The 16,864-nt window shown below is 45.8% G+C and overlaps 1 protein-coding gene across 3 annotated transcripts in view; it reads left to right on the plus strand.

Annotated features, from left to right (window-relative positions):
• Positions 1 to 16,864, plus strand: part of LOC126282033 (F-box/LRR-repeat protein 7-like) — a 241,728-nt gene that overhangs the window by 135,419 nt on the left and 89,445 nt on the right. For 2 of the 3 annotated variants that reach the window (XM_049981442.1, XM_049981440.1), the window contains exon 6: positions 7,236 to 7,415. The exons of the other annotated variant lie outside the window; for it this stretch is intronic. In XM_049981442.1, coding sequence (XP_049837399.1) covers positions 7,236 to 7,415 — 180 coding nt within the window. The remainder of the gene's footprint in view (positions 1 to 7,235; positions 7,416 to 16,864) is intronic. 3 annotated transcript variants of the gene reach the window in all.

Genomic DNA, 16,864 nt, shown 5'->3' on the forward strand with positions numbered 1-16,864 from the left:
ACCCCTAATGTTAATGATGCACTGTAGAGAGATGATAGCATCTCTAGATAATTGAAAACTGAGCATTTTTCTTCATGGGGACTGCAAATGCTTGCTTTCCTAGAAATTGAGGAAGTAAACTTTTCCAACTGCCGTTCATACTAAACACCATTCAAAAAAAAGTGCTGGTGGCGTGATGCCCAAGGTATTTGCTGGGAATCTGAGAACCTCAGAGTTCAGTTCCCAAAAGTGTTCTGTAGTTTTTTATTTTTATTGTTTTCTGTATCAAAATAGGTAGGAATAGCAGGGTTGCTAATGTGAGTAAATCAAAATAATAATAATGATAATAATAATAATAATAAAGGTACACAAATAAATTTCTCAAATGACTTGGATTAGTCAAGAACATGGAATTTTAAAACTCATTGTCTGAAACAAATTCTGATGAAGGTTACTGTGAAAACAAGAATTTAAGTCACATTATTACATAAGCGGAAAGACCAAACCTTTGTCACAGTTAGTAGCAAATGTGAAATAATACTTTCATATATGATGATGAGGGAATTAGATTAGGAAATGAGACACTTAAAGTAGAAAAGGAGTTTTGCTATTTAGGAAGTAAAATAACTGATGATGGTCAAAGTAGAGAGGATATAAAATGTAGACTGGCAATGGCAAGGAAAGCGTTTCTGAAGAAGAGAAATTTGTTAACATCGAATATAGATTTAAGTGTCAGGAAGTCATTTCTGAAAATATTTGTTTGGAGTGTAGCCATGTATGGAAGTGAAACATGGACGATAACTAGTTTGGACAAGAAGAGAATAGAAGATTTCGAAATGTGGTGCTACAGAAGAATACTGAAGATAAGGTGGATAGATCACGTAACTAATGAAGAGGTATTGAATAGGATTGGGGAGAAGAGAAGTTTGTGGCATAACTTGACTAGAAGAAGGGATCGGTTGGTAGGACATGTTTTGAGGCATCAAGGGATCACAAATTTAGCATTGGAGGGCAGTGTGGAGAGTAAAAATCGTAGAGGGAGACCGAGAGATGAGAACACTAAGCAGATTCAGAAGGATGTAGGTTGCAGTAGGTACTGGGAGATGAAGAAGCTGGCACAGGATAGAGTAGCATGGAGAGCTGCATGAAACCAGTCTCAGGACTGAAGACCACAACAACATATGGCACAATATTCCATCACAGTGTGTGGAAAATTGTTGCCTTAAGTTTTCCTGTATCTACACGAAACTGATTACTAATTTGCTCCTCGGGGTATAGAAAAGGTCAGTCGATTGACTGCTCAATTATCTATGGATCCCATTAATTTTGAGTTGATTGTGTATCATTAGGGGTGTCTTCTTCAAAAAGTGTGTGGGGTGGGGGCAGGTGTTGCTGAGCCAAAATATATTTGGTTGTACAGAAGCAACCCGCCAAATACGAGCCAAAATTGTTAGCCACGTCTGCGGCCTTTTCGTTGTTAGTGCAACGGAACACATTGTAAATACTGTTTGTTGGCATTTAAAATGTGCAGGGCAGTCTTCCACAGGGTCAAACATACAATCAGTTCTTTGCAAATTGTCACTTACAGTCTGGTAATAGCATGCTCTTTTGCTAAGGAGGGTGGGTCACTGTGGCCAAATGTTTCTAGGCACTTAAGTTTGGAACCGTGCTGCTGCTATGGTCGCAGGTTCGAATCCTGCCTCGGGCATGGATGTGTGTGATGTCCTTAGGTTAGTTAGGTTTTGGTAGTTCTAAGTCTAGGGAACTGATGACCTCAGATGTTAAGTCCCATAATACTTAGAGCCATTTGAACCACTTTTTGCTAAGGAGGACATAAAAATTTTTCATAGATGCATATCACCATATTTTATAAAATTGATAAGATTGTTACCAATATCTTTGCTCAGTCCTGGGCTTGTGATTCAACATATAAGTTTGTTATATATCTATATTTAACAACTGGAGCTTATCCATGGTAAACGGTATTTTCTAACTGTCTTATTGTTGCTCAGCCATATTGCTGCTACTTCAGTTGTCTCTGTGCATGCAAAAGTCATTGTGATGTTAGGTAATCACATGTTTCCATTTTTGTCAAAAATCCCAGCAATTTTGTGTTTTATATCAAGTTCTGTAGTGTAAAATCATCTGCACACAGCTGCTGCAGTATCCTAGGTGGTTCATCCATCATTGCAACCATTTTAATGTCAGCCAGTTCCCGTGTGTATGAGGTAGCCAAAGCACTTTATTTTCTTGAAATTGTTACCAGTGGTTCCTTGCCAATTTTTTCCAATATTTCTCTTGCTGTAACATTTTTGTTCCCTTGTAGGAGAAATGGTAGATCTGCCTGGATGATGTGACTTGCAGAGGTGAACTTGGAGAATTTTCGAGAATTTCCTAAGTAAATAACTGTTAAATACCGTCTTTAAAGTTACAGAAATTACGTCCTGTGATTACAGTCGGCCATCCAATTGATCACAGACTATAACCACCATAATGTTGTCACAAAATTGTTCTGTAATGGACATAAGCACATTTACAGGCTGCAGGGTGGGTACTGACTTGGGTATCACGGGGATGTCAACCTCGTCCCATCTGTCCCCAGGTCGGTCTGCCGCTGTGGTTGCCCCGGTTACTGCCCGCAGTGGGGCTGAGCCCTCGCCTGTGGTTGATTGGGAGGTCGTTCCAAGGCGTGGCAGGCAGCGAAAGGTGTCCCCAGAGGCTGATCAGAAAGCCTCCTCGGTGCGTTTGACAAACCGGTTTCAGGCACTGTCTCTGGCTGAGCCAGATGCAGTTGCCTGCCCTGTTTCAGAGGATCATTCTCAGCCTTCAAGGTCCGGGCAATCGCAGAGGGTGGGCTTACTGGTAGTTGGGAGCTCCAATGTTAGGCGCGTAATGGGCCCCCTTAGGGATACGGCGGCTAAGGAGGGGAAGAAATCCACTGTGTACTCCGTGTGCATTCCGGGAGGAGTCATTCCTGATGTGGAAAGGGTCCTTCCGGATGCCATGACGAGCACAGGGTGCAGCCAGCTGCAGGTGGTGGCACATGTCGGCACTAATGATGTGTGTCGCTTTGGATCTGAGGAAATTCTCTCTGGATTCCAGCGGCTATCTGATTTGGTGAACGCTGCCGGTCTAGCTTACGACATGAAGGCAGAGCTCACCATTTGCAGCATCGTTGACAGAACCGGCTGCGGACCTTTGGTGTAGAGCTGGGTGGAGGGTCAGAATCAGAGGCTCAGATGGTTTTGCGACCTTATTGGCTGCAGATTCCTTGACTTGCGCCATAGGGTGGTGGGGTTTCGGGTTCCACTGAATAGGTCAGGAGTTCACTACACTCAGCTGGCGGCTACACAGGTAGCGGAGGCTGTGTGGCGTGGACTGGGAGGTTTTTTTAGGTTAGAAGGCCTCGGGAAAGTGCGGAATGGGCTGCAATGTCAAAGGGTGCTTGGTAATTACAGGACGTGCTTGGATCAAGGAACAGTCGGAATTATAGTTGTAAATTGTTGTAGTTGCGCTGGAAAAGTCCCTGAGCTTCAAGCGCTAATAGAAAGCACAGAAGCTGATATCGTTATAGGTACAGAAAGCTGGCTAAAGCCTGAAATAAGTTCTGCAGAAATTTTTACGAAGTCTCAGACGGTGTTCAGGAAAGATAGATTAGGCAGAATTGGTGGTGGAGTGTTTGTGTCCGTCAGTAGTGGTTTATCTTGTAGTGAAGTCGAGGTAGATACTCCGTGCGAATTGGTGTGGGTGGAGGTTATACTTAACAGCCGAATTAAGTTAATAATTGGCTCCTCCTACCGACCCCCAGACTCCAATGATACAGTTGCGGAACAGTTCAGAGAAAGTTTGAGTCTCGTAACAAATAAATACCCCACTCATACGGTTATAGTTGGTGGGGACTTCAACCTACCCTCGGTATGTTGGCAAAAATACTTGTTCAAAACCGGTGGTAGGCAGAAAACGTCTTCCCAGATTGTCCTAAATGCTTTCTCCGAAAATTATTTCGAGCAGTTAGTCCACGAACCCACGCGAATTGTAAATGGTTGCAAAAACACACTTGACTTCTTAGCCACAAACAATCCAGAGCTGATAAAGAGCATCATGACTGATACAGGGATTAGTGATCACAAGGTCATTGTAGCTAGGCTCAATACCATTTCTTCCAAATCCATCAGAAACAAACGCAAAATAATTTTATTTAAAAAAGCGGATAAAGTGCCACTACAAGCCTTTCTAAAAGACAATTTCCATTCCTTCCGAACTGACTATGCGAATGTAGACGAGATGTGGCTCAAATTCAAAGATATAGTAGCAACAGCAATTGAGATATTCATACCTCATAAATTGGTAAGAGATGGAACGGATCCCCCGTGGTACACAAAAAAGGTCCAAACACTGTTGCAGAGGCAACGGAAAAAGCATGCGAAGTTCAGAACAACACGAAATCCCGAAGATGGGCTAAAATTCACAGACGCGCGAAATTTGGCACTTACTTCGATGCGAGATGCCTTTAATAGGTTCCACAACGAAACATTGTCTCGAAATTTGGTAGAAAATCCGAAGTAATTCTGGTCGTATATAAAGTACACAAGCGGCAAGACGCAGTCAATATCTTCGCTGCGCAGTGCCGATGGTACTGTTATCGACGACTGTGCCGGCTAAAGCGGAGTTACTGAATGCAGTTTTCCGAAATTCCTTCACCAGGAAAGACGAATGGAATATTCCAGAATTTGAAACACGAACATCTGCTAGCATGAGTTTCTTAGAAGTAGATACCTTAGGGGTTGCGAAGCAACTCAAATCGCTTGATACGGGCAAGTCTTCAGGTCCAGATTGTGTACCAATTAGGTTCCTTTCAGATTACGCTGATACTATAGCTCCCTACTTAGCACTCGTATACAACCGCTTGCTCACCGATAGATGTGTACCTACAGATTGGAAAATTGCGCAGGTCGCACCAGTGTTCAAGAAGGGTAGTAAGAGTAATCCATTTAACTACAGACCTATATCATTGACGTCGGTTTGCAGTAGGGTTTTGGAGCATATACTGTATTCAAACATTGTGAATCACCTCGAAGGGAACGATTTATTGACACGTAATCAGCATGGCTTCAGAAAACATCGCTCTTGTGCAACGCAGCTAGCTCTTTATTCGCATGAAGTAATGGCCGCTATCGACAGGGGATCTCAAGTTGATTCCGTATTTCTAGATTTCCGGAAAGCTTTTGACAACGTTCCTCACAAGCGACTTCTAATCAAGCTGCGGAGCTATGGGGTATCGTCTCAGTTGTGCGACTGGATTCGCGATTTCCTGTCAGGAAGGTCGCAGTTCGTAGTAATAGACGGCAAATCATCGAGTAAAACTGAAGTGATATCAGGTGTTCCCCAGGGAAGCATCCTGGGACCTCTACTGTTCCTGATCTATATAAATGACCTGGGTGACAATCTGAGCAGTTCTCTTAGACTGTTAACAGATGATGCTGTAATTTACCATCTAGTAAGGTCATCCAAAGACCAGTATCAGTTGCAAAGCGATTTAGAAAAGATTGCTGTATGGTGTATCAGGTGGCAGTTGACACTAAATAACGAAAAGTGTGAGATGATCCACATGAGTTCCAAAAGAAATCCATTGGAATTCGATTACTCGATAAATAGTACAAGAGATGTTACTACTCGAGGATCAGTTTCTTCTTTGTTGTAATTGTAGTCAGAAGGTTTAATAGTTATTCATCAGACTCGGATAACTTCAAAATTCTTAAGTTGCAGTGCTACAAATTGCTTTTGCACTGCATCATAATCTTGGTTGTTGACCTCCATTGCTAAGGACAACAGCTGTCAACTCGCATAAAATCTTTTGTCTTTAAATGTTTAAATTTCTGGTTATTATTAATAATGTTCATCAGTTTTATTAATCCCCGACAGCATTTGTTCTGGGTCCTGTCACGGCCCCCACATGTGATGTTCTGTACTGATTATTGTGATATCGAGTGGGGATGCAAAGTTTGGGAGCTACAGTTTCCTATTGTTCACTTGCTCACCTTGTCATTTCTTCAAACTTGCCAATATCTCTTAGTCACACCTCATTTCTCAAACTGCTGTAGTTATTGGTGAAAGATAAGAATAAAACCTAATATCCAGATTCTCGAAATAAATATGAAGCAGGAACATTGTGTCGTGTAAGTACTCTCAATTACAGTGACCATGTGTAAAAAAGTTTTATTCAGAATATCACAAATACTATGGATTATGTTCAAAATGGTTTGTCTTAGTTAACAGCTACCGAATTAGTATACAGATAGCAGTTTTTTCTCTTGGAATTGTCATGGCTGTTGTTCTTCCATGACTCACTTCATATCTGTAAGCTAGGATGTGACAACACGGAATAAATGACGGAAACGACAGGTATCGTAAATGTAGTAAGATTGCTCTCATTGTTTTGGCTTGCAGGTACGCTATGTCCATCCACGCTAGCTACTACACGTAAAGAAAACAAACTTGAAAACAAACTTCTAAACAATAGACTATTCTGATTCATTACTTCACACAAATTTTTTTATGTTTGCAGTTGTCACTCATCAGTTTGGTAGGTGCTTGTGCAACACATCATTGCACGAAAGTGATACTATGTATTACACACCATTTCCAACTTAAAAATTATAAGTGGAAATGTTCTGTGTCTCATCGAGAGAGTGAGATGTTGCCTATTTGCACATTTCACTCAAATTTTACTCCTAACCTTGGTTTTTTGTATATTTTTAACTACAGAATTGGAGCCAAAGATGAACATACTTAGGAAATGTGCATCCAGACTTAAAATGCTCATTGTCAACAAGAAACAGATAAGATATCCACCTCTCTGTCATGTGTTTTAAGTGAATGATGTGTGTTTTGTGACAAAAGGAAGTTCATTTCAGTAGTTGCGTGAACAGTACCATAATTAATACACTGTTTATCAAGCAATTACTGATAATACAGCCAGGCAAATGAAAAATTTGAGCGTTATTATTTCAGAATTATCGGTACACTAAAAGGGCGAGACAGTTTAATATATTTAGATCACTTGTGTGAAAATAAGCCAGTTACACAGCATTAATTAAACAGGTGAGTTTAGAACTATGCAGTCAACCTCTTGCCATATTCCTGCTGCCTGTATTCTTCTCAGCAGTGGTGGACAGTATGCTCTTACTGGTGAAGTGATTCACACTATCCCTAAAGAACCTTTGCACAAAAGATGCAAATAATTATTTGTGTTTCAGGAGCGGAAACCTGTCAAAACTTGAATATCTTCATTTGTCGCAAATCTCTGATCTAGGAGATGATACAGTGATAGCCATCTCAATGGGGTGTCCTCAACTGCGAAAGCTGACGTTGATTGATTGTGGTGGGCTCACAGCGGTTGCCTTCAAGTTTTTCCATTTACTCACAAATCTGGAAAAGTAAGTGCAAGCATTCAGTATTCTGTACATCGAGGTAATATGGCAATCCCCATCTGACTACTGTGGGGCTGCCATATATTGCAGGTAGAGCATAGTAGCTGATTGTACTTGTGGCTGTGCCAGTTAGTGTGAACAGAAGTGGCAGAACTTCCAGTAGTATCAGTATATTTACTTTCTGATTAATCATCTGAGTGATGTCACTGGTGATGATGTATCAGATGTGAACTATAGAAGTTCTCAGTATATTGGATTTTTGACATATCAGAAAGAGTGATTCTTACTTAAATTTCTACTTTGGGGGTTCTGTTGTATTGATTTATGCTCAAAATTGAACAAGAAATTTGTTATATTTTTATAAAAATGCTTTACAGTTTTCTTGGCTTTTAAATTGAGGAAGTTCAATGGAGCTGATGTATTGTTGATCTTATATTAATACAGGTATCAGTGGTCTTCTAAATTGAAAGTAGTATTTGAGTAATAGCAAAACTAACATTTTTAAACTGGTGTATAGTAACTTAGTTCAATATTGACTCAAAGGAATGATATTGAAAAATTGTAAAAATTTAGATACCAACAGAAAATCATTAAATGAAGAATATGCCTACTCTTCTAATTAACATGTAACAAAAATTGTAAGACACTCACTTTTAAAACAGAGATATTGTTATTCTGCCCTTATAAGCTCATTTTCTCTTTATTGAAAGTGAATGGTACACAATTTTTGTCACATAATTACACTAACATGTGAGATGCTTACTTCCAATGTATTTGACACTCTCCTTTCAAAGCAAGAGTTTTATTAAGTACTTGACAATGAAAGCATTTATGCTTCTCAGTGATAGTGGAGTCAACTTCTGAAAATTGCTACTCAGTCAGGGTAGAAATCAAAAAATATTCAAGTACTGTCGTACTAAAACATTATGAGGTTTAAATATCTGAGGTTCTTCCATACCTCTTAAGGATTTGCTCTGTGATGGACAGTTGTGGGAGTTGACAAGTAGGTGGATATTTCAGCTGAGTCAAGTGCCACTGCACAGTGCAAGTGTGCTCCCATTTCCTTGATTATGTAGTAAAAGTGACTTTTGAAGTGCCCTTACACCTGAAACATCTGCTGCCAGAAGTTCTTAAATTTTAATTCAAATGTTACACATAGGATCACTTCTGCCATTTTTTAGGGGTCCATATCTCGTTCAGTAAAATTGGAACCATTATAGGATCACTTCATTGTCCTTCTGTCCGTCTGTCTTTCTGTTAAACGACCTTTTTCTCAGGACTGGGTAGACATTTCAGGTTGAAAATTGTCACATACTAAGGTTTTTAGGCCCTTGGTGATGTAATAAAATTTAAGCTTCTAAGTTAATGCAAGAAAAAGATACGGCCATTTGTCATATATTCAGGGTGTATACGACCCGGGAGATCGGGGAGAAAACCGGGAAAAACCCAGGAATTTTTTAGAATTCCGAGAATTTTTCATTGTTTTAGTTCACTGTTAAGTTTTTGTAATTTTGACTGGTAAGAACTGATACACTGACAATGAATATTACTGTAGCCCGCTACTGCAGAATAATACTTCAACAATAAAATATAAACGAGGGTTGCTTCTTCAGGAAAGAGGGAAGGAGAGGGAAAGACGAAAAGATGTGGGTTTTAAGGGAGAGGGTAAGGAGTCATTCCAATTCCGGGAGTGGAAAGACTTCCCTTAGGGGGGAAAAAAGGACAGGTGTACACTCTCTCGCGCGCACACGCACACACGGATCCATCTGCACATACACAGACACAAGCAGACATATTTAAAGGCAAAGAGTAAGGGCAGAGATGTCAGTCGAGGCGGAATTACAGAGGCAAAGAAGTTGTTGAAAGACAGGTGAGGTATGAGCGGCGGCAACTTGAAATTAGCGGAGATTGAGACCTGGTCCATAACGAGAAGAGAGGATATATTGAAGGGCGAGTTCCCATCTCCGGAGTTCGGATAGGTTGGTGTTGGTGGGAAGTATCCAGATAACTCGGACAGGGTAACACTGTGCCAACATGCTGGCCGTGCACCAAGGCATGTTTAGCCACAGGGTGATCCTCATTACCAACAAACACTGTCTGCCTGTGTCCATTCATGCGAATGGACAGTTTGTTGCTGGTCATTCCCACATAGAAAGCGTCACAGTGTAGGCAGGTCAGTTGGTAAATCACGTGGGTGCTTTCACACGTGGCTCTCCCTTTGATCGTGTTCACCTTCCGGGTTACAGGACTTGAGTAGGTGGTGGTGGGAGGGTGCATAGGACAGGTTTTACACCGGGGGCGGTTGCAAGGGTAGGAGCCAGAGGGTAGGGAAGGTGCTTTGGGGATTTCATAGTGATGAACCTAATGATCCAACTCCCCAAGACACTATCCAAATTGAACCCTGCCTGGAACAGTTCCGTTGTCCATCACAGCGGGACCCACCTCCTCTTCCTCAAAATCACCCTCTCCAAACCTTCCAGGAATTTCTCACTTCCAGCCTTGCCTCTCAATCTTTCTTGGAAAAACCTTAATCCTACTCCCAACATCACCACAGCCGAAGCCCAGGCAATCCGTGATCTGAAAGCTGACCAATCCATCATCATTCTTCAGACGACTCTACATACAAAGTTTGCCAAGGTAATCCCATTCCTGATGTCCAGGCGGAGCTTCAAGGAATCCTCAGAACCTTAGGCCCCCTACAAAACCTTTCACCTGACTCCATCAAACTCCTGACCCCACCGACACCTCGCACTCCTACCTTCTACCTACTTCCTAAAATTCACAAACCCAAACATCCTGCCCGCCCCATTGTAGCTGGTTACCAAGCCCCCACAGAACGTATCTCTGCCTACGTAGATCAACACCTTCAACCCATTACAAGCAGTCTCCCATCCTTCATCAAAGACACCAACCACTTTCTCGAACACCTGGAATCTGTACCCAGTCTGTTACCCCCGAAAACCATCCTTGTAACCATTGATGCCACTTCCCTATACACAAATATCCCGCACATCCAGGGCCTCGCTGCAATGGAGCACTTCGTTTCACGCCGATCACCTGCCACCCTACCCAAAACCTTTTTCCTTGTCACCTTAGCCAGCTTCATCCTGACCCACAATTTCTTCACTTTTGAAGGCCAGACATACCAACATTTAAAGGGAACAGCCATGGGTACCAGGATGCCCCCCTCGTATGCCAACCTATTTATGGGTCGCTTAGAGGAAGCCTTCTTGGTTACCCAAGCCTGCCAACCCAAAGTTTGCTACAGATTTATTGATGACATCTTCATGATCTGGACTCACAGTGAAGGACAACTCAAGAATTTCCTCTCCAACCTCAACTCCTTTGGTTCCATCAGATTCACCTGGTCCTACTCCAAATCCCATGCCACTTTCCTTGATGTTGACCTCCATCTGTCCAATGGCCAGCTTCACACATCCGTCCACATCAAACCCACCAACAAGCAACAGTACCTCCATTATGACAGCTGCCGCCCATTCCATATCAAACGGTCCCTTCCCTAGAGCCTAGGCCTTCATGGCAAACGAATCTGCTCCAGTCCTGAATACCTGGACCATTACACCAACAACCTGAAAACAGCTTTCGCATCCAGAGGGGGACAACAGTCGTCAATAATATCTTCTTCTCACTGCTGGCTGTTACTTGGGTTGCAGTAGTGGTCAACACGTCATCTCCAACAGCAGTAATGAAGATGCTGCTATCAACATATTGCAGCCCCCAGGGGGCTCGCGGTCCTTTCGTGAGTACGTGCGTGGCGAGCACGGGGCCCCGAGCTATTGCAGCCTTCCTTCTTTTTCCGGGCTGCATTTCCTTTCCCTTCCCCTCCTTTCCTGTCCGTCATCCTTCCGTCCAACCTCTCCTCTCCCTCTCTTGGTGTCCCTACTTATGGTGTCCCTCCTTATGTTGGCCCTGCTATTCTCCTGGTTCTGTTGACCTTGCAATTCGGCCTTGTTCTGTAATTCCGTCATCCTTTTGGTATTCTCTGGTCCCCTCTGGGGTTTGACCTCCATCACTAAATTTTCTTCCGTAGTGTGAGCCATTTGGGGAAGAGCACCTTACCTAGTGTCTCCGGCGTGTGCCATCATCATTGATTCCATCGTTTCCTTTACGTCGTTGTTTGACGCTAGGGTCCATAGCCAGCACGGTAGCCAGCCCGTGTGGTGGGGTCGCTATGTACCCTTTTGGTTGAGCCCCCTGAAAACACAGGGATCACACGTCTGATACCTGAGCTGTGACCTCCTCATGTAAGCCTAGGAGTGGTTGCTTGTCGTCCTGGAGCATCGGAACTCCCAGCAATGGCCGCTGTGCCAGACGGCCCTTGTTGTGGCTGGGTGGCGCCCATGAGGAGAGCCCCTGATCGGAGTGGGTGGTATCAGGGCGGACACTATGCTCATGAAACGCATAAGAGTCCACAACTCTGGCCGTTCTCCGGCCGTCTCTTTGACTGGAAAAGATTCTTCACGTGCTGCTTCCTCTGCCCCTTCTGCCTTCCCTTCCGTGGCTACCCCCTGGGAGGAGGGCCAGGCTCGTCGGCTGGGGGCGAAACCTTTCCCTCGCTATCTGGTTTGCGCCAGAACTGATGGGGATACTTTTACTCATACGAAACCTATGTTTTTTGTTGAACACATCGAAGACAAGTTTGGCGAGGTGGACTCTATCAGCAAGATGCGGTCTGGGTCGCTGTTGATTAAAACTGCTTCAGCTACCCAGTCTGCAGCTCTCCGTGCCTGTACCCATCTTGGTACGATTCCTGTGTCAATTACCCCACACCAGTCCTTGAACATGGTGCAAGGTGTAATTTTCCATAGAGACCTCCTCCTTCAATCTGATGAGGAACTTCGGGACAATCTAAGCCTGCGGGGGGTTCACTTTGTTCGGCGGGTTCAGAGGGGTCCGAAGGACAACCGCGTTGACACTGGTGCCTTTATCTTGGCCTTTGAAGGGGACACCCTCCCTGAGAAGGTCAAGATTATGGTCTATCGGTGTGACGTGAAGCCATACATCCCACCACCTATGCGATGTTTCAAGTGTTTGCGTTTCGGCCACATGTCTTCGCGCTGTTCGCAGGCCCCCCTCTGTGGTGACTGTGGACATCCGTTCCATGAGGGAAGTTCCTGTGTTCCCCCTCCTGTGTGCGTAAATGGTCGTGGGAATCATTCTTCACGGTCACTGGATTGCCCAGTGTATCAGAAAGAGAAAAAGATACAGGAGTATAAGACTCTTGATCGTCTCACCTATACCGAGGCCCGTAAAAAGTATACACGCCTTCATCCAGTGACCCTGACAACTAGTTATGCTTCAGTAGTATCTTCACCCCCTCCTCCTCATTCCTTACCCCAGTCCCGAACCCCTTTCCTCCCCCCTCCCCCTGCGGTTCCCACACCATCCCCTCCGGGCACCGCTTCCTCTCCCCGGCTGGAGAAGTGTCCTGCTTCTTCGGCGTCTGCCGGTCATGGGCGCCCCTCGCGGGATCCCCCTTCCCGGCACCTTCCAGGCCAAAGGTCTGCTGCCACGCGGCCACCACGAGAACCACGGTCTGCGGGCCCCCAGATCGCCCGCTCTCTTTCTGTTCCCGATCTTGCTGTGGCTGGCTCCATTTTGTTGCACAGCCCTCCACGATCCCAAACAGAAAGAAAGAAGAAGCACAAGTCCCGGGACAAGGAGTCTCTGGTGTCGCCAGAGGTCTCGTCCCCATCTTCACAACCTGACTCTGACCTGTTATTCATGGATGTCGCCCCCTCCTTGTCGGTGACGGGTGGTGACCCACCGGCATGACTGACATTAGCCTGTTCACCCCCCAATTGACTCATCGTTCTTTGGCTATCCAATGGAACTGTAATGGCTATTACCGTCACCTACCGGAGTTGCAATCCCTTCTTTTGTTTTACTCTGCGGCTTGTGTGGTTCTCCAAGAAACTCATTTTACTGGTGGTCACTCACCAACCCTCCGTGGCTTCCGTGCTTTCTGTCGAAATCGGGTCGGCCCCCTACGGGCGTCTGGCGGAGTTTGCACGTTGGTCCGAACGGACATTGCCAGCACGTGGATTCCTCTCCAAACTACATTGGAAGCAGTTGCTGTTAGGATCCACCTGGACTCTGGGGTCACAATTTGCAATCTGTATCTCCCTCCTGACAGAACTCCTACACCTGCCTCCTTAAGTGCCCTCCTTCAGCAACTTCCTCCTCTCTTCCTTATACTTGGCGATTTTAATGCACATCATCCCTTGTGGGGCAGTGCATTTCCATCTAGTCGGGGTCATCTCATTGACCAGTTTATTACCGACCACGACTTGTGCCTTCTTAACGATGGCTCCCCTACCCATTTCAGTGCCGGTCATGGTAGCTTTTCTGCCATTGATCTTTCTCTCTCTTCTCCCTCCCTCCTCCCTTCCCTAAAATGGTCACCGCACGACGACCTTTGCGATGGTGACCACTTCCCATTGATTCTCTCGCTCCCTTCCCGCTCCCCCATGGACAGATCACCTCGTTGGTCCTTCCAACGTGCCAATTGGCCTCTGTATACTGCACAGGTCGTTTTTTCTCCCTCATTGTCGGATGGTATTGATGATGTCATACGTGACATGTCTGACGCGATTGTTCACGCTGCTAGCCTTGCTATCCCGCGCTCATCTGGACCATTTCGCCGCCGGCAGGTCCCTTGGTGGAGTTCGGACATTGCCGTTGCCATCCGTGATCGCCGTCGAGCTTTGCAACACCTTAAGAGGCATCCATCCGTTGCCAATCTTATTATTTTTAAACGCCTTCGCGCAAAAGCCCGTTACTTAATCAAACGGAGCAAACGGATGTGTTGGGAACGCTTTGTTTCTTCCCTCGGTTCTGCTGTCCCTCTGTCGCGGGTATGGGCTACACTTCGCTCTCTCCAAGGTTGCCATCGGCAGTCTACCCTCCCGGGTCTTCACCTCCCGGATGGCCTTTGCACGGACCCGTTGATTCTCGCGGAACACCTTGCGACCCATTTTGCAACAGCGTCGGCATCAGCCTCCTATCCGGCTGCTTTCCTTCCCCAGAAACAGCAGGCCGAAGCTTCCGCCTTATGTTTTACCCCCAGCCAGTCAGAATCATACGACGACGCTTTTACTGAATGGGAACTTCTTTCCGCACTCTCCTCTTCTCATGATACGGCCCCTGGCCCAGACTCCATTCATAACCAACTGCTTCAACATCTCAGTGCTCCACAACAGCGACATCTTCTCCGGGTATTAAACCGTATTTGGCTCCAGGGTGACTTCCCTTCTCAATGGAGGGATAGCATCGTGGTTCCCGTCATTAAGCCCAGTAAGAACCCCCTGTTCGTCGACAGCTATCGGCCAATTAGTCTGACGAACGTTGTTTGTAAGTTACTTGAACGGATGGTAGCCCGTCGGCTCACTTGGGTCCTCGAATCTCGGCGTCTGTTGTCCCCTTACCAGTGTGGCTTCCGAGAGGGACGGTCTCCGATCGATCATTTACTTCGCTTGGAATCCGCAGTTCGGCAGGCCTTTTCCCAGTGCCGCCATTTGGTTGCTGTATTTTTCGACCTTCGCAAGGCCTATGATACGGCTTGGCGCCATCATATCTTACTTACACTTCATGAGTGGGGTCTTCGGGGCCCACTCCCGATTTTTATCCGCCAGTTCTTGTTTCATCGTTCGTTTAGGGTTAAGGTTCGTACAGTTTTAAGTTCTCCGTGAACCCAGGAGAATGGCATCCCTCAGGGTTCCGTATTGAGTGTACTTCTGTTCCTCATTGCTATAGATGGACTTGTGGCCTCCGTCGGTCCTTTGGTCACTCCTGCTCTGTATGTGGATGATTTCTGCATTTGGGTTAGTTCCTCTTCGATGGCCGCTGCAGAGCGGCAGCTCCAGGGTGCTATACGGCGTGCCTCTGCATGGACCATCTCACACGGATTTCAGTTTTCTCCTTTAAAATTGCGAGTGGTCCACTTTTGTCGCCGTGTGACAGTCCACCCCGATCCAGAGCTCTATCTCAATGCACAACGATTACCTGTGGTCCCACAGTTTCGTTTCCTTGGCCTTCTTTTTGACAACAAGCTCACTTGGCTGCCTCATATCAGACGCCTGAAGATAGGATGTTTCCGTAAACTAAACGTCCTTCGCTTCCTTGCCCACACCTCTTAGTGTTGTCTCGCTTGGACTATGGTTGTCAAGTTTACGGTTCAGCTGCCCCTTCTACATTGCGCCTCTTGGATCCGGTCCACCATCGTGGTATCCGTTTGGCCATCGGTGCCTTCCCGACTAGCCCTGTTGATAGTCTCCTGGTTGAGGCTGGGATCCCCCCCCTTTCCGTTCGGTGCTCCCAGCTTCTGGTTTCGTATGCAATCGCTGTCCGTTCCTCTCCCACTCATCCTTCCTATTATATCCTGTTCCCTGCCCAAGGAAGTCGCCCACCTGACTCCCGTCCTCGGGCGGGTTTACCGGTTGGGCTCCGCCTAGCGTCTCTTCGCCGTGATTTTCAGCTTCCTTCCTTTTCCTGTATCCCACGTTCCCTCCCCAACACACCTCCTTGGTTAGTTCCTCGGCCCCGAGTTCGGATGGATCTCTGCCGAGGTCCGAAAGATTCCGTTCCCCCGATGGTGTTCCGTTGTTTTTTCCGCCGCATTTTATCTGAGTTTCGGGATGCTGTTGTTTTTTACACTGATGGCTCTAAATCTGCTGATCGTGTGGGCTATGCCTTCACCTCCTCTGTAGGCATGGAAAATCATCTCCTGCCAAATGCATGTGGGGTGTTCACTGCGGAATTGATGGCGGTCTCCCGGGCCCTGGCCTTTATTAAACAGTCCAAGCTCAATCGCTTTTTGTTATGTACAGACTCAATGAGTGGCCTTCAGGCACTTGACCAGTGTTTCTCCCGTCATCCCTTGGTCTCCTCCATCCATGACCATCTCGCTGATCTCCACCATGCTGCTTGTTCTGTTAGCTTCCTTTGGGTCCCTGGCCATGTGGGCATCCAAGGAAATGAGCTTGCTGATCGTTTGGCTGGGGGAGCAGTCACTTATCCCCCATTCCCTGTCACCCCTCCTGTGGCGGATTTACGGCTTCATCTCAAATCCCACTTTGCGCAATCATGGGCCACATCCTGGGAGGCTACCTCCTTGTCTAATAAACTTCGTGCGATTAAGGTGACACCTGTCCCATGGCGTTCTTCCTTACGCCTCTCGCGAAAGGACTCAACCACCCTCTGTCGTCTTCGCATCGGCCATACCAGGCTGACCCATGGTTTTCTTTTGCGTGGTGAGCCACCCCCACTTTGTGGTTGTGGAGCTTTCCAGTCAGTGGCCCACAATTTGGTGGAATGCCCCCTTCTTTTAGCTCTGCGTACTAAGTACAGACTTCCCTGCACTTTACCCTTAATATTAGCAGACGATTCCCGGATGGTTGAACTGGTTCTCAGTTTCCTCCGTGAAAGTGGTTTTT

Source organism: Schistocerca gregaria, chromosome 7, assembly GCF_023897955.1.
Source record: "Schistocerca gregaria isolate iqSchGreg1 chromosome 7, iqSchGreg1.2, whole genome shotgun sequence".
Taxonomy (NCBI): Eukaryota; Metazoa; Arthropoda; class Insecta; order Orthoptera; family Acrididae; genus Schistocerca; species Schistocerca gregaria.